The sequence below is a fragment of the Phasianus colchicus genome, chromosome 7 (assembly GCF_987193195.1).
Source record: "Phasianus colchicus chromosome 7, bPhaCol1.hap1.1, whole genome shotgun sequence".
In the NCBI taxonomy this organism is placed as follows: domain Eukaryota; kingdom Metazoa; phylum Chordata; class Aves; order Galliformes; family Phasianidae; genus Phasianus; species Phasianus colchicus.
In genome coordinates this window covers 24,969,905-24,997,161 of record NC_143442.1, presented here as the reverse complement: position 1 = coordinate 24,997,161, position 27,257 = coordinate 24,969,905, and the positions used below count along the sequence as shown (strand labels likewise).

Sequence of the window (27,257 nt, the reverse complement as noted above, 5' to 3'; positions counted from 1 at the left end):
ATCTGTAAATGTTATCAAGAAGAGAAAAGATGTACCAGTTATCTCTGCTTCACCAGTTCAAAGGTCTGAAGTTGTTTTGAATGTGTAGGCCCCTGCCAACATAGTAAATTCCATCATGCCAATCTCTTTTAATATACAACAGACCAGTGAAGGTGCATCACAACATACAAAGAACAAACTGGAGTGTTGCAACACCTCTTTAAAAGGCTGTGGAGACTGTTGGGAACAGAGAGCAAGAGTCAGTTTATAAGGATGTGACAAACATGTTCTGAGGCTAGAAGCCTCAAAATGTATTACAGGAGCAGTGGAGAAAAAAGTTCAAAAAAATAAACATACAACTAATGGAACCATTTTTGTCCCAAACTTCTGAAAACTGGGTGAAGTTGATTTCTTTAGGAACTTTTCACATAATTTTGGATTTTTTAAATACATCCCTTAGGCTGAGTTATTTGCTAGAGCTCTTCATAAAGGTTAATGCAGAAGACAATGCGGACAAGATGTTGGAAAAAATTCCTTTGGTGCTTGCTTGTAGGCCAGGTTCCAACTGTGCTCCAAAATTCTGGTCAGTTCAGAACTCTGACCTAGCTCATGAGGGGAAGTTTAACTTGGGGCACGGGGGAGGGGAAGTGCCTATAAAATTATGGCATTTTAGCAGGGATAGATAGCAGAATACTTTTAAGATTAATCAAGTAGTTGTTTCACTAAAGAAACCTATTGCCTCTTCATTAAAGAACCTCCCCCCCACTAACAGCAGACATTATTGACTTCACAAACTTTTCTAAACCTTCAATACTTCAGGGTAGGCAGTTATGCAAAAAACTGCTTCTATCTTCTATTAAAATCAGTCTGTTATTTAAACAGGAAAAAGACAGAGACCTAAAATTGTTGGTTTACTTTAATTATTATCATACAAATTCACTTCGGAAAAAGAGGAAATGTTTTCAGGATAGATTTTTGCTTTCAAAAACTCAACTGCACCTTCGTTTGTCAATTCTTGAAACTTCTTGTTCAGGACCTGGAACAAGGGAATATAAAAGGATACGTTATTTTAGTTAACTACCCTGTGCCATAAACCAAGCCTTCACTGATGGCAAGGCCACAGTGCTTTGCTGCACTTTGAGAAGTTAATTTGAAGAATTCATGCTGTTAAAACAAAACAAAACAACAAACAGCAATTAATAAAAACGCAGAAATGAGCCAAAGTCACATAGATTTTTAGATACAAACAATTGAGGTGCTTGTTTTTTTTCTTTCCTGAGCTAATATTTATTTCACTGCCGATACTAAGTGGTAGCTTGTCTTTCAGAGTTCTCTATTATGACACAGCCACCTTCTATGTAGATATGCTACACTGTTATCACTCCAATGAAAGCTCATAATTACCTTTAGAGCTTGTTCTGCCAAACAAACATTATTGCACTAACATGACCTAAACAAGAGAAAACAGAAGGACTCTTCTTACCAGAATCACGTGATAGCCCAGTTTACTTAGATGCCGCTTCTTCATTGCAAGTTTCCCTTGGGGGTGTGTTGTACCCAAACAAAAAGCAGATGGAGGAACAAAGAGAAAAGCCAGTCTACAACCAAGAAGAGTGTAAGACAATGATTCAATAGTGTAGAATACATAGGTATCTTTCTGATAGGCTAAGTATTAAGACTGCATATATTTCATTATCCCTTTTCTTTCTCCAGACTTAAAGAAAAGTTTAATTTTTGCCCATTTACCCAAACTCCTAGAGCAGAATTAAGTCCTTAAATCTCTACTTCCCCCATAATAAGAAAGAAATAGCTTGCTCAAAATTCTACATTTTGACAGCTTGTGCACCTGTTTTGATCATTTGCTAACACTCAGGACCAGTTACTTCTTGCCATTAAACCCACTTAGAAAGGTAAGAAAAGGAACACTTTGGAAATCACTTTTTGTTTCACAATTCACTAGCTAAAGCAAATTACACAAAATACATTACTGTACAGTGATCCAGAACACAAAGGTAAGTTACCCAATTCTAGTTAAGCCTTACTGAAATGATGGATGTCCCACTTCAGTTAGCAAGAAGTTGTTTTTCTCACATAAGACTATGCTTTGTTTCCAAATAGCATTTCAGCAGCTGAATTCATTGCCAAAATATATCATTCAGTTGCAAATTCTGGAAACTGTGAATTCTGAATTTTTAATTGGACACAGAAATACTTGGAATTTTACATCATAATGTTTTTTTTCCCAATTTTAATCATACTTCAAAATCTGTATCTACTGTAAGAGGTTGAAACATTCCTTCCTGTGAAATTTCCTGCCTCGTTCTCTTAAATGTAATTAGCCTCTGTCAGAATAACGTAGTGAGCTGAATGAGTTGTTTTTCTCAACTCAATGTGTGGCAATTTCTGTATGTTTCTGTGAGTATAAATAAGAAACCATCTACTTTGCTTCTGCAAATCAGTAGAAATAGTAACTGGGTAGAATAAATATAAGCAAAACTAGCCTGCTAGAAAAAAAATCCAGTTTAAAAGAGGCACCTCTGAACGCTTATTTCAGCATGACTGTCTGCTGCAGTTACTGGGAGCACTTTCTTTCTGTCTGAATCCATCCAGATTTCAAAATCTGAAAACAAAACAACAAAACGTTAAACACTGCAAGAGTTTAGAACCTATGTAGCTCATTTGGAAGTTATTTGTTGCTTTTCCTTCCCTGCAACCAATCTGAACAGCTACAGCTTGCACACCTCCAAGAAAAAAGGTTTGTTGTTTTTTTTTTTTTGAAATTGCAGACATAAGTTTATAAAAATGAAAACTTAAAGAAACCAATTTTGATCCGAGTGTGTCAAACCTACTCAGATTGTCCTGTAGTCTGATTTCTAGTTAGAAATATTTAATCTACAAATATAAAAAAAAACCTGATAATCTGGATTTGCTAATAAATATAAATGAAAGTGATAAAGAAACCAAGTGTTATGAAATGATCACCCTTCAAAAACCATATTCCATTTCATAAAAGAAAGCTGAACTCATCCAGAGCTTAAAAGAAGAAACAAGTCAAAGAACAAAAGGTGGTGAGTTTTTGTTTTTAATTTAGCTTTAATACTAAGATGTCAACTACCCGAAAGTTTGACACGTTGTAATTATATGCAGTTAAAATCTGCTTGCTGATGCTCAACAAAAAAGGCCAAATCTGTTTTGTAAATAAGAGCCATCATAATGTTTTAATAAACTAACATTAACAGAACTATCCTAGAAAATAAGCTTGACCAAAGAAATCATTTTTTAAATGACTGTCTTCAGAACTTTACCTTTACTTGCCCGTAACCCATGCAAATTTGTTACCACCTTATTATTTTAGGGATTATAAATCTACATTAAAAAGTAATGGCATACATGACAGTAATTTGGCTTCGTACCAATATGATACTCATATGGCAGCCGAACATTTTGCTGAAACATGTTCTCATCTCCCAGAAGTTCTAGCAGTGCCTCCCGAGCCTTTCTGAGATTAACAGATACTAATGAACAGAAGCTTTCAGTTGGCACAAACGCAGGCTTCATGAAGGAAGGGCTATCAAGTTCCATACATGTTCTCACACAGTGAAGCATTGTTTCCCTTTTTTCCTTGTAAAGATCACCTGAAAATGAATAGAAAAATTTTACAGCCAGTGTATCAACTCACAAAATTTTTCATTTTGTTATCTTTTACAGTCTATTAAGAACCTCTTCAGATTTCAGGTACTAAAGCTGGTTTACAAATTAAGACCTCCCATATTTTTAAAGATGCCTGAACATCCGTTGAATAGAACCCTTGCCTCTCAACACACTTCAACTATTTTCACCAATCTCACATTCATTTGTGTGCAAATTATTAAACTGTAGCCACCACGGAGCCCAAGACAACAAATCTGATGCCTTAGTACATAATTAGAGAATATGGTATCACTTAGATCACAGTTACTGTGTCAGCTTCTTCTTGCCAACGTCATGTTTAATGCTAATGGAGTTTGACTTTTCCAAGCTATAAACTTTACAACAAATTACAACGAATTATGTATGGAGATGCACTATGCTTTTAAAGAATATGACAAAGCAAGTCCTGACCTGACACAAGTTCTTCAAAGTTGTCCTTTTTCAGCAGCTGATCGAGTGCACGATGAGGAAGGTATCCTAAGATGCAAAGTGAATACACCGCCTTCAGCAGTTCTCTGTTGGAAATCTGGGGAAGGTACTTATTCAAGCAGCTATGAAGAGTCTCATAAAACCTTTTCCAAAAGCAGAAGGAAAGTAGCTGAATAAACAAGACTATATAAAATGTAGTTTTCAAACAATTTCAAAAATACAACATAGATATAATTATTATCTTGTATAATCCTATGTTCTTTAATTCACCACTCGCATTAGAATCTTTGAGGCTGCAGCTACCTATCAAGAGACTTAGTAGCTTCATCAGTCTAGTTCCAAGAAAGTATCCATTTTCAGCTATGGAAAACAATTCCTACGTTGTACAAAAAATACTAAAAGCACAGCAAATTTACCTTACAGATTAATAAATCTAGATTATGGACTTTTTAACAATTGAAATCAAATACCACTTGCCATTCCATACACTTCCTTATATTACTCTATGACAACTATGTAACATCAGGCATTCTAAAATGAAAACCTACAAATGATGTTGGCCTCTGGGAATATAGTTGAGTCGTGAATACACTCGAAGAACAATCAAAAGGCTTTTCAAGTCCAAAAATTCGGAGTCTTCTGTAACTTTCTCAGCAAGAACACCCATCAGTTCACTGGGCTGAAAGCCAAGTGACTCGAAGGCAGAAAGAAAAAGGATAATCTAAAACAAAAGACATTTTTATAAGGTCAAGAAAGTCAGTGAAGTGGATCTTATCTTCTGTTTTCAATAAGAAATGTTTTTAATGAAAGCAAACTTTTAAAACCCTAACATCCTTTTTATTTCTTAATTTAATCTGCAAGTCAACAAAGAGAAATGCATTTATGAAAATTAACTGCATGAACTTCAAAGTGACTTTCATAAAAATATCTTTTCTAGAGACCAAAGATATACATGAAAAAAGGTAAGAAGGAACCATACATTGCTTATTTTACTGCTACTACTATAAAGTATTTGGTCTCAAACTCACCTGTCTTTTGTCCAAGAGGCAGACAACAGAATTAACATAGTCTGCTACTGCTGAAAACAGTTTTACATTATGGTACTGGAGACTGTGACAAGCTTCCAGAATAAGAATTAATTGCCAAAATGGAGCATCGTGAATATTCTCTGTAACATAAAAGAAAAAGGAACAAATGATACAAATCAATGAAAGCCTGAGTTGAAAAAGATGAAGTACTAAAACGAAATGCTCTCTCTGAACTCCTACACTATGCTGCAATGAGTGACATGCATGTCATTAAAGATAGTGATTGCGGGAGAAAAGAGCACAGCTACAATAGTACAATCATCAACTGTAGACTTCATTGCTTCCTCTGCCGGAGGACTTAAGACAACAGCAGGAAAATAACTGAATTCACATCCTCTGAGTTGTGCTCAGTGGTTTTCTAGGCTTAGCACGAAACACCTAATTTCTTGAAGTGCTGAGTACTGACAACTGCAATCGAAGACAATGAAAGCTGTGCATCATATGAAGTGATTTGTAATGCTAGGTATTCTTAAATAAAACAGGCCAAAGGAATCTTGTATTACAGGACACTTTGACCTGAATCTCTGTCTGCTGTTTAATTAGAAAATGAATATCACCACTGGGTCATTTCTTCACTTCTGCAAAAATTAACTCAATTTATGAAATACATAGTTATTACAATTACGGTCAGGTCCCTAGATATGGGAGAGGGCACTACTTTCTTGAAAGCCCCAGCAACTGAGTAGAACCTGTAAAACCTGCTAGGGACTTCCCTAAAGGACACCTCTCTCTCCTCTTCCTATTCTATCTCCAGCTCTGAAAGGGAGAAGTTTCTACCGAGAAATAAATCACTGTGCCCAGAGCATAATTTGCACAATATGCAGCAAGTCCTGAGAATATGCAGAAAAATGTACTGAGTAGCTGCTGACTCTGAATGCCATGTAGCCTGTGTCTATGTGTGGCAGAGTCCTATGGTAGAAGGCAGTATGTTGTAGTTAAAGACTGTATCCTAATCCACAGAACAAATAAAGACTGTATAAGCAACCCAAACATTTTTGTTTCCTAGATGTTAAGAATGTTGTTTTGCATTCTTAATAGTCTTTGAGACATACATTCATATGTATTTTAAGTGTGAATAAATACATACAGACTCTATATACATAGGAAATGTATTATAAAGGTATGGAGAGAGGTGAGAGCATTCATTTTCATTTAGATTTTTTAAGCTGCAGCATGAGGTCAGTTATTAATCAGCGTTCAAGAATGAAATCCAGCTAACCAGGGAAGAGCAGTATTCAATTTTGTCTATCAACAAATTGCACTAGACCAGCAATCTACCTTTTAATATCTATTTCCTATTCAGATTTGTTTTAAAAACTTATCTGAAATCTACCTTTTATTTCTATCCTTCACTTCTTTTTCCAAAATAATGCATACAGAAGAAAATCGAAGAAAAAAACAACATAATTCAAGGAAATGTTAAAAAGGGTAGAGACTAGAAGAACTATTTGTTATCATTATCCACCAGTAATTTTCTGTCTTGTCACTCATGAAATCACTCCACATTACTGTCTTATCCTGTAAAACAAACATGTTCCCTGAGTTTTAAAGGAAATCAAGGAAGGGATGTGAAAAAATAATGAGGAAGAACTTGGCACAAGGAAGGGAAATTCAATAAACACTTTTTTTTTTTTCTTTTCTTACCCTGGATCTTTTTACTGCAGGCATTCAGGATCGGAATGGAACAATACTTCATTGCAACAAGACCCAAAAACACACGGTGAGCATTCGGATAAGTCACATGGTCTATCTCTCTCAAAACTGCCATCTAAAGTGAATTAGAATTTATTAAATTCTTCATTCTCCACATACACTACCACTGTTTTATTATTATGAAAAACTTATCACCAAAACTTTCCCAAACTTCTTAACCTGTTCAGACTTACAAGAAAGAAAAAAGAGCAACAGAAAGCAAAAGCATAAAGTAAGTTCTTTCAATTTCTCAAAACACAATTGGAGCAGATCAAGTGTTTTAGATCTGTTACTTATCAAGTTCACAGCAATTTGCTTTTACATGGATTTTTTAAAAGAAGTCTCAGTAAAACTTATTTCCTAATGCTGTGAATATATACATTATGCTAACTCTTAAAAAAAAGGAACAGAAATATAATTAACACAGTTGACATTTAAATTACTGCAATTATTAGTTTGGATGTGTTTGAGAGCTGTAAGCCTTCAACATGATCCAACTCCATACTGAGTAGAATATTATTAATACAAACATCCAGCCTCAAATGTGCACTGAGGCACAGAAGAGCAGCTCTGATACCACAGAATAGACTTCATTTATAGAAGTAGCAATTAGACTAATAGAAGTGACAGCAAAAAATGAGTCTAGCTTTATTGAATATTAAACAAAACAATATTCATACTGCATGCATATCAACAGATAAATACAAAATGCACCTACAGTAGAAATTATACAGTTTTATGTCAGTCTTCCAGCTACAGGTTAGTAAAGGGAATCAGGGAACAGCCTACACATGCTTCTGTGAAATACAATGTGGCCAACCCAGAGGCAAGGGAACAACTATTTTACTATCTCAACTCCTTTTGTGCAATTTCCATTGCTTTCTGTCCCCTTTCATGGGATAATTCTTCCAGCTTCAAACTTAAGATCTTTTTACAGATATAGCTGGACCACGATTCATACACCAAAACCTTTGTGTAATTTCTTTGTGCACCTGGAAAGAACCATACACAATTTACAAAGCAAAACAAAAGCACAGGCTTTGTGGAAGTAAAAATGAACCTCCAGACAAGTTTACCTCTAATTTCTTTTTCAGAAAGACTGGAGCATCTTTTCCCATACATTTCATCAAGTTTTGCAGTATGAAGATATCTCTGATGCTTGGGAGTCGCTGCTCTACTAGTAATCTGAGGAAGAAAGAAATGTAAGGCCTCATTTCCTCATTTCAGCAAAAACAGGTAGGTACCCCCATTTTCTTTTATTAGTATATTCCCAAGTTAAAGCAGTAATTCCTTACTCCTCTTACACCACTTATTTGCAAGGCCAGCACAATTTTACATGATGTAGTTGTGGCTCAGTTGGAAACCATTTCATTGATACAGTGATATGCTTTTTTTAATGCTTCCTGATACCTAAGTGCTGTCCCTCACAAACTCTGAATATCAGAAACACCTTCCTTACTACTACAGGTGACTGCAAATGTGAGTGCTGTTAAGCATCAAGGAATTAACACTTCTGTAGAAAACAATACATGTTTTATAACATCCAGGGAACTTGGAAACGGACAATGACAACAACCTTGTGCAAAAAGATGAGCAAGCTGTTCTGTGAGCTGCAGAGACAGAAGGGGATATCATAGCACTTAAGTGCATGATGAAGGTGTTCTGTTTTCCCAGCACTGCCTTTTCTGGCTCAGATGGAAGTACTGTAACTGTTGTCTCTGAATCACTCTTAAATATACCTACACAACTACCAAAGTACAAAGCGTCACTGTCTAAGGCAGTGTATTGCTCTGAAATTCATTGCTGCAGATGCTATTCCCTCAAACAGACAGAAGAATAGCCTATAGGTGGATCTCCTGCTTTCTACCTACAAGAACTGTGTACCTGAGCTTACAGGAAAACCTGCTTTTTGTGTGTCACTAACACATCCACCTCTTCAGAGCAGGTCCTGACTCAGGACCAAAAGAACTAAACTACTGCAAGTTCTGTGCTAGCCTCAGTAAAAAGAATCTCATGTGAGTCAGCAGATTGGATACCCATACAAATCTCATTGGCATCGAGAAAATCATTACAGTCAAAGAAGTTATTCTGATAAAGCACTCGCCTGAATGCTTTGCTGCATTCACAGATAGATAAAATCAAAACTTGTTTTCATTTTAATTTTTCCTTACTAAATTAAAAAGAAATAGCATTTCTCATCGCGAAAAATCAAAATACTTTATAATTTAAGCTAGATTCAATACCTCTTTCTTACAGGTAAAATATGTCTTTTATGCACAGACATTCCCTCCATGATTTTTAAGACACATATATTCAAACAGTATTTCAATACTAATAACACATGTAAGGTATTTTTCTCACTGTAATCCAGCTTGAAGAGCGCTCACATTCTTGTCTTCATCCATCCTGGCTAACGTAGTTGCCAAAACTGACATACAGCGGTTATCCAGTTGATTGAGCTTCTCCTGTTAAAAGAGTTTTCACAATGCTAGATTACTTCAGAGCAGTAAAAATTTCCAAAAAGAAAACCTCTTAGTTTGTACCTGTCAGCCTTTCTTCCCATTAGAAGTCAGTTCATAAGCTTAAGTCTTCACTGACCTCCACATGCTCCAACTTCATTTGAAAAGGGTAATGATGTTTCAGACTTCTCTCAGTTACATGCGTGAAATCAGGCAGTGGTTTAAAAAATGAAGGAAACTAGATGTGCATACTGATTAACTAAGGGAGCCCCGTTTCCTTCGAACATCAGATTAAACCAGAGATGTAACCAAAACCTCTCTGATGCTGTACAGCCTCGAAAAACCAACCCTGGTATTTCAACCCATACTTCCACGAGGGATTTTGATACTTACTTGGCAAACCCTCAACAAAGTCTGGACTAAGAGAGTGTTCTGAGGAACACCAATGTTCACCACAGCGTGCAGACTGAACACCAGGTCACCCCGTGTCATCCTCCTGGAGTCCCGCAGCAGCTGCTGACAAAGCCTGACGAAGGCCGGGTGCTCAAAGATGAGCCGCTTCTCGTAGCGCCGCTGCTCTTCTGACATGTTTCTCACGAGTTTCCACATGGTAGTTAAACAGTTGGTGAACTGCTTGATGGAGACAGCAGACTCTGAGGCCAAGTCCAGTACGTCGCTAGGACAGGCACACTTATGGAGTCTGTTAAAGAACTGTTCGTTTTGATCCAGCACTGCCTTCACTCTGAAGCTCTGCGCATCACCCTCCAACTTCTCCAGTTCCAAGGAGCTTTGCGGAGCCTGCTCGCTCACCGCAGCCTCTCTACTCTTTTCCTGCGGTACTTCATCACCTGCGCTGAAAACATCTGCCTTTTGAGACAGGAATCGAAGAGGAGAATCACGTGGAGAGGGAAAAGTATTTAGAAACAATTTCCTGCAGTTCACGTTGTCCAGGCGATCCCTGTGCCTGCCGCTCCGTACAACGCGCCTGCTTGTAGGAGCTGGCGCTCTGGGCCCAGGGCTGCACCTACACAAGTACCTGACCGCCTTCAGCAGGTAACCCGTCTTATTGTTCATTTTTGTCTCACACGTGGATGTGAAATGCTCGCTCAAGATCAGAGATCTGAGGAAATCCTACCATTGGAAACTGGCCTGGAAAGAGAACATAAAAACATTTACTTAAGTCAAGCAGAACTGATACGCAACAGACTTTCAGGCTCTTAAGTAATATTGCCACGGAAAAACATGTAAAAGCAGCAGTTGGGAACGGATCTGCAGAGCATTTTATCGGGCCTCCCGCACTTAAGTCGCACGCCGGGCCACCTCTTCCTCCGATCGATGCTGCGATCAAAGCCACCTCGCCGGGAAAGAGAACCTCCTCCCACCGCCCGCCCCGCAGGCCGGCCCGCTCCCTGCCAGGGCTCCGGGGTCCGCCCGCCGCGCGCCGCCGGCTCGGCAGAGCCTGCCCGGGGCGGCCACGCCGCCGTGCAAAGCCCCGCTGCCGCGCGGGCCGAGCGGCCCCCTGCCGGCTCCCCGCGGACGGGGGCCGGGCGGCGGCTCGGCAGAGCTCGCGACACGCGCGCGTGACTGCAGAGGACCGCGCTCCGCCGCCCAGGAGCGGTTACCGCGCTCCCGACGGCGCCATAACACCCAGCCGCCCTCCGCGCGCGCGTGCTCTCGGCGTGCCTCGCGAGAGGGACGGCGCGAGCCGAGGGACAAACGGTCGCGGCGCGCGGCACGTTGCCGCGCAACGGCAGACCGACTGTGAGGAGTGGCGCGCGGATGGCCAAGCTGGTGCTGGCGGGTGAGGCGGCCGTTGGGCTCCGTGTGGGGCTGCGGCGGCCGCTCCTCTCGGCTGGCTCTGCCGCCTTTCGCGCCTTCGCTCTCTCTCTCGAGCTCGCGCGTCACGCCGCCGCAGCCGCTTTCGAGTCAGTTCTGTCACCTCACTCCATCGGGAAGCTTCTCCCTCTGTCGTGCTCCCCTTCCCTCGTCCGGTGAAGTACCGCTTAGGCGTTGGCTGCAATACTCTTGCTGAACTGACGATCGTTTGGCCTCTGAAATTACCCTTTCTTTGCGGGTTAATTTACTTACCCCGACGCTTTCTGGGAACTCGCGTGATACCGGTCACACAGGCTGTGTGCGAATCTGGAACAATTCAAAGAGCGTTTGACTTGTTCTCATCAGCCGGCACCACAGCCTTCCCTTAGGCGTGCCCTTGCTGCTCCCACAGGTAGGGCAGGCTGCCCGCAGTACGCCAGAGCGGAGCTCCTGGCCGACTACCTCCAGGCTAACCTGCCGGCCTTCAGCGTGCACAAGGTGGTTCAGCACCCCGACAGGTGGGAGGTAAGGAGTGCAGGTCCGGCCGTAGGGCCCGGCACTCCGGGGGGAAGGAGCGCGCTCCCCTCTAGTGGGTCTCGCCGCCCTGTGTTAGCACCTGGGTAGGCGAGCGCAGGTGCTGCAGAGCCTTTGGCTGTGAGTGCCAGCATGAGGGAAAGTTTGGTTGCTGTGAGTCTGGCGTTCTTGTCAGTCTTACCACAGGATATGGATGTAAGGTGAGAGCCATGTGAAACTGCGTTTAGTCGATAGGAAGCTGAAGTTCATCATTTCTTATTGAGCATACGTGGCTGCTCAACCTGCTGCTCACAGTCATTTTTTGCACGTTTTGTATAATGCTTCCACTGTCATCAAGAGGATTTCTGGCATTCAAGGGCTTTGCATTACAATGGAAGTATAAAATTAAATCTCAGTTTTCAGTACAGACAGGCTTCTCTGAGTACTTTGCTGTATGCCCAATTGTTCATTTTACTTGAAGACAATTTTGCGTATTGCTGCACCCGCAGTGTGGTCCCCATAAAAAACTGGAAAAAAAATTGCAGTATTACTTAACAAGACAGACAGTACTGTGATGTTTTTACCTATTATACTTTGCTTGACACCTCAGGCAAGTAACTCAAATAGTAAAGTGAATAGCAGTGAACCTCTGCAGCCTACTTACCTCCCACAGAGGTTACCTACTTACTTTCTTAGGGAATCCTGAGATTCCTTGCTGACTTGCAATATTTCTGTGTTCAAATCACTAAGAGAATAGAGCAAAATTACAGCAGTAAAACCAAGTGGAAATTACTGAAAAGTTACTTATTTTGCTCTGTTGCTGAAATATTGTAGCATGTCAGTATAACTTGCTCTGCATGTCAGTGTAACTTTGTATCAATCTGCCTTTTTTTTGCACACTGTTATGTTACCAAGTTTTAAATGCTTGGTAATTATGTATTGAGAGGAAATAATGTTTATAGCTGTAACATATAAGTGTTAACATGTGAACAAATATTAAAACCTTCTGGGGTGATGTTTGCATTAGCAGTGGCTTCATGATGTTTGTGAAATGAATGGATGGGAGCACAAATGGTCTCCAATCATTTGGAGAGAACTGTTGGACCGTGGAGGCAAGGGTCTGCTTCTGGGAGGACTTAATGAATTTCTGGAATATGCTCAGGTAATGAGCAGCTCTTAATACAGTAAGCCCATCATTTACATCTTCTTACAGCATTGCTGATTTTTATTCCTCCTTCAAATGTAAAATAAAGCTATCCTTTCCAGTGTTCTCTTGCTGTGTTTGAGCTGTCATTTGATTAGAGAACATCTGTTTTTGTTCTTAGAACTATTACGGCATCACCTCAACAATGCTGACTGAGGAAATATTAGAGATTGCTGAGGAGAACCTGCAAGCACACATGGAATCTGAAAAAGAGCAGGAAGAGTTTAGAAGTCTTATCAACCCTTTGCAGATCTGGATCACCAGGTTAGAGTAGTAAAAAGAATATGTAATTTTCAGTCAGTTTCAGAAAAATACAATTTTTCTTATCACATGAGGTATAACCAGCCGAGGTTATACATGAATCCATGTAATCTGCTGATTTGATTAGATCCCACATCCCTCACTATGAACATTCAATGTATGAATTGAAAAGTATTTCTATTTTAGTTGCATTTTGTTCCAGTATAAGTGGCTGGGGTGAACAGGTGTCTGTGAGCCCCCTAGATCACCTTGTGGAAAAGCAAGTATTTACAAAATAAGCTGTAATGCAAATATTTTACATTAAATATTTTTTTGAAAATTTAAGTAGTCTTTTGCAGTTCTAGCTATAGAAATGTATGTATTTCCCATAGTCCCATCAAAAATACCTACAATACCTTAAAAGAAAACATTCAAAATCATAGTTCTTTAGTGACATTTTTAAATGACAACATCACTTGAAATGTGTAGGATGAAAAACCTTCAAATGAAAGAACATCCCAACTTTTTAATTTTAAGATGTTAAAATGGGAGAGCAATAAAGGATCCAACCTAGTTCTTTGTGTTTACTGATGTAATACTTCTGTACAAGCAGTGTACAGTGGTTAACTATAATTTGTCCATACCTTTCTTTTATCAGTGCATCAGCTCCAACCTGCTATCAGCTTATCCCTCTGCTGGCAACTGGTGATGTGTTTGGGATGACCACAGAAATCAGTATCCATTTGCTTGATGCTGTCCAGTTTAAGGAATGTCTTTCTGGTATTGTAATGGAAGTTGAAGACATGGCATTCCCACTTCTCCGTGGTATTTCAGGGCACACTGAGATAGATAAGGCTTTTCTTCAAGCTGATGTTATCATTGTTCTTGATGATATCATTTTAGAAAGAGACACCCAAACCCTTGAGAACTGCATTAGAACAGTGAGTGAGATCTGTCAAGTGTACGCTCCCTTGATTGAGAAGAATGCCAAGAGAGGAGTCAGAATAGTTTCTACGGGAAAAACCTTTGTAAACCTTAAGGCAATGATGATTATCACATACGTCCCATCCATTAAGCCTGAAAATGTCATTGCTGTTGCAACATCCTGGGAAAGTGCATCTAAAGCTGTGCTAGCCAGGAAGCTGAATATGAACGCAGCAGGTGAGTATTTGTGTGTTCTAGGAGCATTTGGGGAATTCAGTGGATAGACATGTTTGAGAGCACATAATTCATAAAACTGTACAGTTGATGTATGTGCAAAAATGCAAGCACAGCTGTGCACCCACTGAATTGCACAGCTGTACAGAATGCTAGGGTGTGACTAGCAGGTGCTACTGTTCTCTTTGCTTACTGCTATCTGAATCTCTGCCTGATCCCATCAAAATCAGTTTTCTTGCCAACTCTTGTACATTGCCTGTCTAGTTTTTTGTCTCAACTATGTTGGAATATACTAAGCTGGACAGAGCTGTGTGGCAGATGAGGACCTAGAGCTTGCAATCACATTTACACTCAGCAGCGCATTATTTTGGAGAGACACGAACTAGCTGTAAATAAGCATGACAACATGCTTCTGTGTGGATAATAAAAGTGAAGGAAATTTGTGTTATAGCATTATTTCTGGGTTAATTGGTTTTCTTTCTCAGATTAGTTGTCACAACTTGGTCATATTCACAGAGTTCTGGACAGCACAGCAGGGCTGTGCTCCAACAGTCTGTTCAGCATCAAGATTCTCTCAAGCGCTGCAGTGGAAGGAACTGGTAGTCGATGACAGTGATATTTGGGAGCCTGATAATATAGAAAAAGAAGTTAGCAGGCAGAATTGTCTATCATGAGTTTATTTCAGAAATTCATTTTTTTTTACCAAAGCTATAACATTTTGAAAGATTTTTAATAGATTTCTTTTGAGCTGTCTATGTTTGCTTGTACAGAACTTTAAATGGAAGGTTGTTGTATGTTTGTAATATGGTTTGTTTTCTAACAGATAAATATTTACTATGGTTTGTCTATTATATGTAATAACATGATATGAATTAAAGTCCCATTACAGATTATGATGAGGTTTCATGTTATGTAATGGAGAACTTTGACGTGATTTTCAGATGAAAACATTTTTGCTGTTTAAGGCAGGACACTGAAATGAAAAATAGTTCATTTTCAAGAGGATTTCCAGAATTCATCCAGTTCAACCTATACTGTGAAAACATTTGTCTTTCTCTTTGTTAATCTGTGTATTTTCCTCTGTTGCAGGGGTTAAAGATGTGATTGTTTGGGGCAACATTTCTGGCTGTATCTACATTGATTTGTCACATGCAAAGCTTTACAGATGTGACAGTGCTATCTGGGGCCCAGCTAATTTTTCACGTCCTTTGTTGAATTTGATTTACGATAGGTATGTACAGGACAGATTTGTTTTTTAAAATAAAACTAAATAACTTCTCTACATCTGAGTTCATCTGAACTTTTTAATGAACATCAAAAAATATGATTGTTTTCAAGATTTGTCTTTGACTAGCACTGTACATAAAGGAAAACTTGAGCTGAAGTACTAAATTAGCAAAAGAAGTTGAGTAGTTCTTCCTCCTATACATAGGTCTGATTCTGCCAACTTTGTTTAGAACTACATATTCCTACATAGTAGGCTTTAAGAAGTACTGAAAAACCAGATAGTGAATGAGATGTCTAGTATGCATGAAAAGACTTTGAAACAACACTAAGCGTATATCTGCATCTTGTAAATGGATTACATTGAATTTATGGCCCGAGGGAACTGATGTTGTCAATTTCCCATGAGAAGATTTGTTAAAGTGTGTTAGAAGGATACATGACATCTAAATAGCTTCTAGAGAAAAGAGAAATAGCAGAGAAAGGATGTTTGGAGTGAGAGGGCAGCTGATGTTACAAGTATTCAGGCCTGGATGTGCAGAGCTCCCACCCTGGTGTAAGCCTTCCAGCATTTACTGGGTAGCAGATATTTCTTTTGTTCTTTACTAGTACTGTGCCAAGCAGGGATTGTGGTACATGGCTGGATTCTTACGTAAGACAGTAACAGATATAAATAGTAATTATAATAGAGGTCATAATTTGAATAAATGACCTTTCACAGACAAATAATCCTTGTTGTTGCCTATTCAGCCAATTTTTAGTAGACTTTATTTTCTGCCTTCAAGTGCTTTGCCTTCAGCGAAGTCTGAATAAATTGTAACTGTTATCTTCACTTAATTCTAGTTCTGTTGTCCTACTCTTTCTATAGTCATCTCAGGACTTCCCTCCCACCCTCTTTTTTTGTTGTCAGCAAATGGATCAATTCAGAATTTATGTCTGCACAGAGTTCATCAAGTTCCCGTGTCTGCCATTGTGCAGGAATATTACTTTCTCATGCAGTAGCCACTGCACTAAGATACTGGTTTCATGGTTCTCCTCCTGGAGAGATTGTTTCTATGGGAATATTTAGTGAAGGTAAGTCTACTTTTGCTTCACATAATCTTTAATAACTTCCTTGTAGCCTTTCGCAATTTCTATGTGATTTTTTTTAATCTTTTTTTTTTTTTTAATTTAATTTAAAAAAATCATAGTATCACTAGAGATTGAGATTTTTTTTTCACTATAATAGCCTGCAGATCTACACAATTATGCCATCTTGAGCTCATGATTTGATATTCATTTCTTAAAAGTGTCTCTTAGGTTAATACTATCTTGTTGCAGATTGTCTTTTAAATGATTTTTTCATGTATGTGATTTGTGCGTGTAATCTTTGTAATTGTTAGAGCCAAAGGTATAAAAGCATGTTCTTCTTGTGAAAATATGTGGATCAATAAATGGAGTATTAAACTACAGCCATTTAAACCTTGTACGAAAGAAAAGATTTACACTTTTTAAAATGTAAAATTGTTATGTGTCCATCAAACTAAAATTCAGAATTATAGTCAAATGGAAGCCCTTTAGTCTTTGAATTGTGCAGTCAGTCTCTGTATTGAGATCTTGCACAGTTACAAACTTCTGCAAATTTGTAGGGCTTAATCTTGACACTGCTGAAAATGTGGTTTATAATCATAAATACTATGTTTGGGTAATTTTTCCTTCTCTGCAGGTCAATTTTGCATTCCTGAAGGGATTGTCTTCTCTATGCCTGTGAGGTTCCAGAATGGTAGCTGGGAAGTTGTGACAGAATTAGAAATTAATGAAAAAACACAGGAAGTTCTGGGACGCTTATCCTATGATCTGATACAGGTAATGATTTTGTGCATCTGATGGTATGGCCATCCTGCCACCTATGGGTACATTGCAGTGTAACTTGGAGTACTAAGACCCTTATTGCAGATGTTAGGCGTATGCAAACTGTACACATGAGCTCATGTATGTAAAACAGTATTAAAAAAGATAAGGTATTATTTCTGTATGGAGATGAATAGAATATTGTTCTGTTCCCCAGAAAGGAGACGATAAAATAAGTTTACATATGGAAATGTAAAATTTGCACTCCAACATTCTGCAGGTTTTGTGCAAACTGAAATGTTAGCTTTAAAGCTTTTACATTCTGTAGTGCTGATTTTAATTTTGTGCTGTATTCAGAGTAGTTCTGTGCCAAGAGACATGTCTTTTGGGAAGCTTATGGCTGTGACTCTCTATGAATGAAGGCCAGACATAATTATGAAAAGGGATTTTTCAGTAAATACGAAATCAGCAAGCAATAATTTCATCATTAGCTATTTGTCATCTAGTGAGACAAAGAATTTAATTTGGTTAAGTACTAAAGTACAAAAAGGACTGGTCTCAAATTCCACATCCTACCATCAATAAAATATTTGTCATCTTCAGATACAGTGGTTTATATGTGCCTATTATCTTCATTTGAACATATTTTAATTTTGTGTGAGAAACTTCAGTGAACCATGAGTAGGTGGCATTAAAGCTGTTTTTTTTTTTGTTTGTTTGTTTTTTATTCAGGAAAAGCGCATTGCACTAAAGGAAATAAAAGAAATGCATCCTTACAGAGCTGATGAAATCACTACTAAAAAAGATTTGTGTCAAGGTGGGTTTTTTTCACCGTAAGAGATAACACAAGTTTTAAGTGAAAATTTAAGTCATGGATTCTTATTTTATGTCCCTTTCCTTTAAACTGAATATAAAGTTATTCAGGGAGGAACATAAATAACAAGTGCTTGTCTGATCAATCCTGAACATGCCGCAGGAAGTCTGCATGGCAGATGCATTATTTTTATAAATTTCTTTCATGTCATTCACAGATAATGAATATAAAAACTGAGCATGAATAATACATTTAAGATAAAAGTACTAGATTTTTTTCCAACGTAGAGTGAATATAATATATTTTATTTTAGATTATTATTAAATAGAACATCTTTTTAAACCATGTAACTATTATAAGAAAAGCATGTTCAGCATATAACCTACTAAAGGTTTTTGAAGCAATTCTTTACTATTCTTTACCCTCCAGGAATAAAGTTGAATTTCTAACAGAGAAAAACAAAAAGTAAATTGGAACTCAAGCTCCTCATTTTTCTATTTATTGTAATTCATTTAATATTTGTGATCTATAAGATAACCAGAATGAGAAAAAACTGAGACACCCAAAGAGGGCAGACTTTAAAAAAAAAGAGAGATCCTTCATTGCTACAAAGAAGGCAATGTCAGATGCCAGTAAGGAGCACTCACATCTGTCACTTCTTCCAATTACAATGGATGAAAGATCTGTTCAAGATCACTACATTTTAAATTATTTACCCATTTTGCTTCGCTTACTAATGACATGCCAGTTTAATCATTAATTAATTTTACAATACATAATGATACAACAAGTTTAAACTAAAAACCTATTGAACAACTCCAGTATCCATTGCTAATATTAGGAGCCGTGGGAAGTCTGCAGACTGCATGGTACAGCTATGGCAAAACTCCCCTGAATCCAGTTTACTTTTCCCATGCAGAATAATGGGAATACTTTCTCCTATGTCTTTTGTGCTGCTTTTCAATTGTCAGTCATCTTAAGAATGTGCAAAGGAAAGAATAATTAATCTCATTAATCTCAGTAATCAAAATAAAAACAGATTACAGTACATTTTATTGCTTTTTTACATTTCTTTCTTTTTCGTATCTGTTCTACCTCTGATATCCCACTTGTGCCTTTTGTCCTTTTATGCAAATAAGATGTTTCTGTGCTTATCCCTCTTCTTTTGTATTATCCTTATGTATTCCTTCTAGCTTGCTTAGTTTGGACTGTTTTTCATTTCAACGTAACTTTTACTGTCTTTATGATCAAGTTCCCAAATCCATACATTTTCCCAGGTTCTCCCTCTGTTCTAGCCATTTCTTTCTACATCCAAATCTCACTGCCATTTTTCCTAGCTATAGGTGGTTTTTTTTTTTCTGTTTTCCTTTAGAATTCTTTCCAATACTTTAGTTCCTGCACTTTCCATGTGTTATCTACCTACCCTGTGATCGAATGCATTAAGGGACAGGGTAAATAATAGGGCAGCTATTTGGAGGCTGAGGGTAAATAATGGGGCAGCTCTTTGGAGGCTGATGCACAGAGCCCTTAGTGAGCACATCAGCCTTTCTGTTATCCATGCTCATTTCTCAGAAAAGAACTACAGATGCAAGATGATTTTCCTGATAAATGCAGAATTTATTTATTTCTCTAGTTGTAATTTTGATTAACCCAGACAGATGATTCCCAGTTGGATAGGAGTGTCCTCCTCTCTGCTCCCTACTTGTGTGGCACTCCTTTTCTAGAGCAGCTCTGTTCCTGTAGCTGTTTTAAATACTAAATGGTGAGTCACTCTGCTGCTGGCCATTAACGGTTTAGTTCTGACTTGCTTTTCTGACATTAGCATCAAGGGCCACAGTATTCAAAAATTATCTAAGCTTATTTCCCTGCAAGTTTAACTCTTCTTGGAAATCAGCAAAAATATGTACTGCTTTTGCTTTTTGTTTTCACAGAGATGGAAACTTTTCCTACTGCCTCTGTTTAGCAAGAGTTGTCTTCAGGAGAAAATGGTGAAAATTCCCCTGCTAAAACAATGTTTCTATTGTTCAAAAGAGTAAACTACAAAGAAACACTAAGTGTTGTCATAACTTTTATTGTGCTGTCATCATCCAAATCTTGGAAATCAGTAGGTGGAAAATATCTCGAGAGCAGTATAAATATGAGTCTTAATATGGAGTCCAAAGCAAAGCATTCACTCAATTGAATGTGTCTAGAATTTAATTTATGCCCAACTTGTTCAGATGAATGAACTGTTTAGAAAAAACCCTTTCGTGTCTGAAATGTTCATATCAGGGTGACTTCAGCAAAGTTTCACAGAGCAGTGGTTTCATAACTCCAAATTCCTGCATCTTATGGTGGTTGTAGATTATGATGAACCGTTCTAATATGAGAATGTTTATTCTTAGGCAAGATTGATTTTTAATGCAACAGTTTAACTGCGTGCATCTTTTTGGTGACAAGATCATTTTTATCTCTATTATTCTATTTCATTAGTTTCACGGGGACTGCTCATACATTTCACGTCAGACATACAATTATTTAGGTCCTTGTCTAAACTGCTTTCATTTTCACGTCTTCAGTATCTTAAAAGATGGGGACTATGATAAATGAACTATGATTGTACTTGCTAATTTTTTATCAGTTATGAATGTTAAAAGGAAAATAAAAAGTTTTCTATTCTTTGAATGGAACTCATGCAATTGGAATAACACATTCGTTCAAGTGGAGCTTCAAACTCTTAGCAGGGATAGCCTTCATCTTACATGATGTAATCAAGAGGAGTTTGTGTTCTTTGCCAGCTGGTGAATGAGGAGTTCATAGAAAAATGAGCTCGGGAAACCTGGATTTCACAGGGGAGATAGAAGTGAGAGTGCAGTTTCTTACACAAAATATATATGGGAGAAGCAAGGATTCACTGGTACAAGTATCTTCATGGAGAAATTCACATGGAAGTTGTAGAGGCAGGAGTTGTAAGAAATCTTGAAGTAGGGGGCTAGGAATCATTAATTTCATGTGGAAACGGTCTCCAGAGGATTAGTTTCTAGAACTGTATGCATAGAAAATTGATTGAATTTCTAGAAGAATCTGGAGGCGGGTGTTGTGGGAGACTATAGGAGAGAAGGATGCTATCAGTAGTTTTTATAAACTACACTTGATTTGTTTCTTATTCTAAGACAGGAATTTCTGTAAAATGTATTTAAATTTATGTTTTTATATGTGGAATATGATCTTGTAGTCTTTTTAATATTTGAATTCTTTTATTCTTGCTGTCGAGATAACAGTTCAAACTACGCATTTGAAGCACAAACAATGCTCAGCTGTTAATGAGAAATATATTGCAGAAATGTTTTGTTTCTATGCAGACTTACTGGGCTTCTGAGTTACTGCCTGAGAACCATAAAGAATTTCACCTCAGTGTTTTAGAGGCAAATGAGAAAACAATGTATTGGATTTCTCTTATATCCAAAATTACTCTAATTAATAGTTATGAACTAATTTGCAGTAATTAATTAGTAGCCTGCAAGGAAATTCAGACCTTTACTCAGGGAAACATAACAGAATGGAAACTGAAGATTCTTATCTTTTTCTTAGGGCTGTATGAAAGAATGAAAATAATAGGAAAGGTAAAATATGATAATATATTCAAAGTTGATTGTATCATGTTAGACCTAGTCATATATAGACAAATGTGGGTTTTCTATAAGCAGTAAGTAATTGCTTGTGCATGTTTTCTCAGAAGTTACTGCTGGGGCTGTGTATGCAGGATATTCATAGCTTTGATGAATTCTATATTGGGAAATGCGTTCTACAGTGAGAGACATGAAAATTGCCCTTCAGATAAGTGGATATATCTAAAAAAATGTTATATATATTCTCCATGTTTGGATCTGCTGAAGAGTGTGTAAGCTTTCTTTGTAATTGGAACATTCCTTATTGTAGGACATTAACACTGGGGCTTACTATTTTTTCTCTTTGTGTTGTTGCACCAACTGTTACAGCCCTTTTGCTGCCTTAGTGTTCCAGCTTCCACCTTTTTTTTCCTCTCTATAGCAACACTGTTTCTCAGCAACTTGGAGACGCTTCGCAGAGACCCCTCAGCTGAAAAACATTGCACTCCAATGATAAGAAAAATTGGCTTTGAAACAAAGATCAAAGAAATTTTATCTTGAATTATTGAAGATATTTATTACTAATTAATTAGTGTTTTCTGTTTTGACTGCTTAGACAATTACCTGATGCTTTGATCTGGGCTGTTGCTAGGCATTTGTTGAGAACAGCATTCATTTAAAAGCAAAACCTTTAGAACTATGTCTTGAAGTCAACTTCTAAGTGCTACAAAACTACTGGACTTCTCTGAAGGTGTTTTCTGACCTATGGGCTTTTAGCAGCTAGCTGAGATAAAGGTAAGTGCTGTTACTCTATTTACAAGGAGACGGTAATTTCAGCCTTTGAACACAACATGGAATGTTTTCACCCTTTTAAGGAAACAGAAGTAATTGTACATTATTTTATACATATCTAAAATGTTGCTCATACATTGTCTGACTGATTTCAAAAGAAGAAAGGCTTCTGTGATCAAGTCAATTGATCCGTTGAGAGATTTCTGCTTTACTTGATCTGATTTGCCTTTTTCTGTATTTTAACTTAATTGTGCTTTATGTTTAAAAATGCATTTTATTTGCTGAAGAACATATTCTGAGAATCCATATGGACATACAAAGTACATATGGGTGGTTAAAGCATGTTACTTTTCTTGCACTTTACACTAGGGTGCCAGAATTAGGCTACTGTTGTTCTGCACTTAATAATAGTTGAGTTAATACGATTAGAATTTAAAATTATAAAACTTCTTTCCTGTACATTTGTAACTAATTATATAATTCTTTTTTGTTTTATGGAATTGCTCTTAACTATTAGTAAAGGGCTCAAGCATCCAAAAACACTGGCTGAAATAGTTATCAGTGACCATTATTAATTCAGATGTGATGTTTTAGTAGACAGATGATCTTCTTCCATCATACTGTATTCATTATGAGATAGATATGCTAACAGTGGAGTAGATCCCACTCATTTCCAAACAGTCCTACTGCAGTCAGGAGCTGGCCTGTCTGACGTTATGATATTGCATCATGACCACTAGTTGAGTAAAACACTTAAGCACGTACTTAACTTTGATACCTTCCTTGAGGACCATAGTACAAATGTATAATGTATTTATCCGTATGAGTAATTTATAGGGTAAGCATTTCACTGTACTGGATGGAGAGTTCGTTATCCTACGTAAGTATCAAGTGCTAATATATTATGCACACTGTTAAACTCAGTGAAGCCAATGGAGCTGTTCTTATTAGAGTGGGTAAACTGAATTCTAATATAGGTGAGTTTAGCCTGTGCATTTTTATATTCATCTTCTTGTTTTATTTTACGTACCTTTGGTAGAGAGACAAAAGGAGGAAAAAAGAGGCAAGTTATGTTTTTGTACATCTGTCATTTATCAAACATGTAGAGTTTAGGTTGCTACATGTGGCTTATGTTTAATACAATAATTCAATTCAATCTTCTGATTTCAGTGATTTCCATAAATTGATTTTTCTGCCAAAGTGGAGACATCTAATGCTGCGCCCATTTTAGGAGTAATTGCATAAGCAAAGTTGCATGCCTATGTAAATGTTGGGCAGAACTGCAATCTCGCAGAACTCAAGGTTGAATCCAAGCTGTAAACCTTGCTAAGGGAAAAAAACAGAGTGATGCTGAAAAAGGAACAGTGGTGTTTCTTTCAGAGGAACTTCATTAAAAATGGAGGCATTGTACTCTATAATGAGGAAGTAATAAAAGCAAGTCTGAATCCCATTATTTTAAATATTTATAGGTTATTTAGAGACTGAAACACAAAGTTGCAGCTTTCACCAATTATGATGATGAACAATATATTTATGATAGATTTAATAATTATAGATAAATGAAATGTTATGCTTCATAATTGGTCAATATTCTATCATGCTTCTGGCAAATGATCAGTGACTCACTGCAAAAATGTCAAGAAATGTCAAGCAGTGAAAGCTTGGGTAAGTTTTGTTTTAATACTGAATTTATTGTTTAGGAGTCAGATAGTTTTCAATTACTTAATTTTTATTTTTACTGAGTTTCCATTTCTTTTCTACTGTAATCCATATAAATAAATATGTGTGTGTGTGTGTATATACCTTTAATATCTTTGGCAACTTAGGCTTGTTACACCTAGTGTTTTTCAACTGTAATATTAGCTGACAGATAGTTTCTATACCGAATTCAAATTTATATTATTATATTTAAAAATATAATGTAGTTTAAAGTATTTAAGATATAAGTTCTGACAGGATAATTTGTTTCTGTTATCATCAATGACACAACTACTTTTGCATTCAGGGATATGTTAGGAAGTAGATTAATGCTTAAGCTTCCTTCTTCAATTCCTTCTGAGGTCAAAAAAGGAATACTGTCAGCTAACCTGAACACTTTGGTTTGAAAATTTTAGAATATGGACTTGGAATCAATTGCAATCACTGAAACTTGAGAGCAGTCTGGTGTAAAGGTATACTGTAACTATCTTGAAATTATATGGTATTATGGACTATGTGGTAATCTTATATGTAAACGCTGGACTCCTGAAAAGTCGAAGACCTCATTTCCTGTTCAACTGCCTTGGGAACGGTTTTCTCCTTTGTGCAATTTTGCCATTAATACAGTTGCCCCTACTTTATCCCAAGCAGAGATCATGCAAATTTCTGGTGTTTCTCCACACCTCACACCAAATCCACTATGTTGTTTTATATAATTCTGTTAAATTTCATCTATGAAATGCATTCAGTAATTTTTTTTGATTGTTAGATTTGATTGGAATGGTTCAATATGCCTCAATAAGGTGATTTTGCACTTTGATTTGTTTCATTATAGAATGTCTAATGCCATCTGCCCACTTAAAATGAATCCAGACTTGCAGGGTAAGGATTTTTCTCATTTCTTACCAACTTCTCTCAAAAGATATTTCTGTATCTGTTTACGAGGAAACTACTGAATTGTAATGAAGTCACACAATTCTCAGAATCTCTGTGCTACAAAACTTAACTGACAAATTACACAGCTGTGTTGCCATGCCTGCTTGTAGATTTGTCGTGTCACCTTCCCTGCCATTACCACCTTGATTCATGGAATGATCAACATGCAATTTACAAATATAAGTTTTACAATTTACAATATAAGCTTTTTTTTTCACATTCTAGAATAGGCATGAAGGATGGCTATACACTCCCATTTTAAGTATAAAATTGTAGATGATATTTCATCTGCTACGCAGCCAGTAGTGCACAGTACAAAACTAAAAGTCACCAGCTGGAGAGGTGTCCTATACATGTAGGAATTCTTTTGTCAGCATCTCAACAAAAGGCATTTATGGGTCTTGATGTAGAATTTGACTCTGCAGAATGATTGCATGATGGTTTTCTGCCCAAGGGGAAAGTTCCATCCCTATGAGAAATGTGTTTAATTGTTCTCTCCTGCCAAGTAGTCTCTCATAAATAATTAGCCTGATATATTTTATATATATATATATATATTAATTTTTATTTATTTATTTATTTTGGCTGTTGCAAGTTAATTCTGCATGCAAGTTAATTATTATTATTATATACCTATAGTTATTATATATATTATTATCATATACTTATTATTAACTTGCTGTTGCAAGTTAATTCTGAACTATTGCTTGACTGGCACAAAATGCCCTACTATGATACTAGATATTGCCTACCAGGATGAATTTGAACAACAGATGTACTGAAAACAAATTTATAGCAAATGGCTGTTAAAACAGATTCTCCCTATTTAGAAAGCCATCTTACATGTGGAAAGTATTTAAGATGGATTATGTGTATGTTTCTAATGTTTCTAAGTAAGAAAATAAACATTTAGGACTTACTGAATAGTCCACTGAAAACGGTGGGAATCAGGATTTCTTTCAAAAAATCTTTGGATCACGTTACTGAAGAAAGAGAACTGTTATTGCATGGAAGTAAAAACTCATTTTTCACGTTGTATGACATGCTACTCTAGGTCTTGAAATAGTACCATGAAACATAATGTGACAAGAGCAGGAGTAGACAGATGGTATGGCAGATAGGGCTTATTTCTATCTGCTGCATCTGGGAACCAGCAGAGCCCATAATGTGCTGACTATTAACATTAGTCTGGAACATTTGTGTGAAACCATTGCACACAGATTGGCCCATTTCCATACTAAACAGGTAGAGAGTTAAATGAATTATTTCTGCCTGCCCAGTTATGTGTATTATTTGTTGCTTATGCTATTATGATCAAGACTTTTTTTTTTTTTTCCTGTTGTTGTTAGTGTGCAGCTATAGATATATGTAAAGTAGCAGGCATAAGTCAAGTTCTGAAACCATTACTTTCCACACAGACAGTCATGCTTTAGTGATGTGAAATGGATGACTTGAAACAATTTAAGGGCATAGGATTTAGTTGAGAAACTTGAGTGAAATTACTAAGCAGAGATGTCAAAAGCTAGTTGCCCTGGTAAACTGCTTATCTTATGAGACAATTCCAGATGTTGATCTTGGCAGAAAATTTGTTCAATGCTTGGAAAAAAAGGCATCCAAAACACTAACTCTGCTGTACAGACTGACATGTAGAAAAGCATTTCTACTCTGATCAAGAATGTGTTTTGCCTAGAAGTATTGTTTCAGTATGGTCTTACCTAAAAGTACATGTACTGCATATCCATTTTTCAGAGACTTAATTCCTGAAGAAGCAGATGTGCTTTGTCTACTAAATACAATTTTTCTGACTCATCATGCCACTGGCAATAAGACCATTTTCCTCAAGACCATTTTCCTCACAAAGCTATGGGAAAAATAAGGAGTGCTTTCATTTTTATCAAAATTTGTCAGAATTTTCCTTGAAAAAAGTGTTGTGGGTTTTGACCAAGTCAAAATTAAGTTATTTCAGTTTTGCTTTTTTTTTTTTTTTTTAATTACCTACTCTATTTTTTTTTTTCAGAGGCTTTCAATGACATTCAGAGCTCCATCTACAGAACAGCCCTAAAACTACGCTCACTACAAAGTCTGTGCCAGTGTTAGTACATGAAGAAA

General features: G+C 37.2%; 3 protein-coding genes across 18 annotated transcripts in view; 2 read left to right on the top strand and 1 right to left on the bottom strand.

Annotated features, from left to right (window-relative positions):
- Positions 1-864: 864 nt before the first annotated feature.
- FASTKD2 (FASTK mitochondrial RNA regulator 2) lies at positions 865-11,043 on the bottom strand. 3 transcript variants are annotated; one of them, XM_031601265.2, is made up of 12 exons: positions 10,960-11,043; positions 9,731-10,486; positions 9,240-9,343; positions 7,955-8,063; positions 6,831-6,954; positions 5,127-5,266; positions 4,647-4,819; positions 4,081-4,241; positions 3,393-3,614; positions 2,515-2,599; positions 1,463-1,577; positions 865-1,015 (listed from the first exon to the last, which is right to left on the bottom strand). In XM_031601265.2, exons 2-12 carry the CDS (start codon positions 10,409-10,411, stop codon positions 896-898), a joined length of 2,034 nt encoding a protein of 677 aa, XP_031457125.2. In that variant the 5' UTR covers positions 10,412-10,486; positions 10,960-11,043; the 3' UTR covers positions 865-895. The 3 variants fall into 3 exon arrangements, with proteins under 3 accessions (XP_031457125.2, XP_090000302.1, XP_090000301.1); XM_090144176.1 differs by lacking the exon at positions 10,960-11,043 and adding an exon at positions 10,637-10,760; XM_090144175.1 differs by lacking the exon at positions 10,960-11,043 and having other exon boundaries at positions 9,731-10,764.
- Positions 11,029-20,200, top strand: MDH1B (malate dehydrogenase 1B). 4 transcript variants are annotated; one of them, XM_031601267.2, is made up of 10 exons: positions 11,029-11,138; positions 11,565-11,677; positions 12,696-12,827; positions 12,991-13,133; positions 13,768-14,270; positions 15,357-15,498; positions 16,402-16,565; positions 17,197-17,336; positions 18,054-18,138; positions 20,067-20,200. In XM_031601267.2, the coding sequence occupies exons 1-10, from the start codon at positions 11,117-11,119 to the stop codon at positions 20,096-20,098; spliced, it is 1,476 nt and encodes a 491-aa protein (XP_031457127.1). In that variant the 5' UTR covers positions 11,029-11,116; the 3' UTR covers positions 20,099-20,200. The 4 variants fall into 4 exon arrangements, with proteins under 4 accessions (XP_031457127.1, XP_031457126.1, XP_031457128.1 ...); XM_031601266.2 differs by having other exon boundaries at positions 12,693-12,827; XM_031601268.2 differs by lacking the exon at positions 12,696-12,827.
- Positions 20,201-20,954: 754 nt separating this feature from the next.
- DYTN (dystrotelin) overlaps positions 20,955-27,257 on the top strand; it is a 54,979-nt gene continuing 48,676 nt past the window's right edge. For 9 of the 11 annotated variants that reach the window (XR_016468338.1, XR_016468336.1, XR_016468337.1 and 6 more), the window contains exons 1-2: positions 24,467-25,094; positions 27,166-27,240. Coding sequence is in view for 2 of the 11 variants with exons in the window: in XM_090144179.1 (XP_090000305.1) it covers positions 25,049-25,094; positions 27,166-27,240 (121 nt within the window). In the remaining 9 variants the exon portion in view is untranslated. Of the gene's footprint in view, positions 22,518-24,466; positions 25,095-27,165; positions 27,241-27,257 lie in introns of those variants that run through there. The other 2 variants (XR_016468334.1, XR_016468332.1) reach the window with 2 other exon arrangements.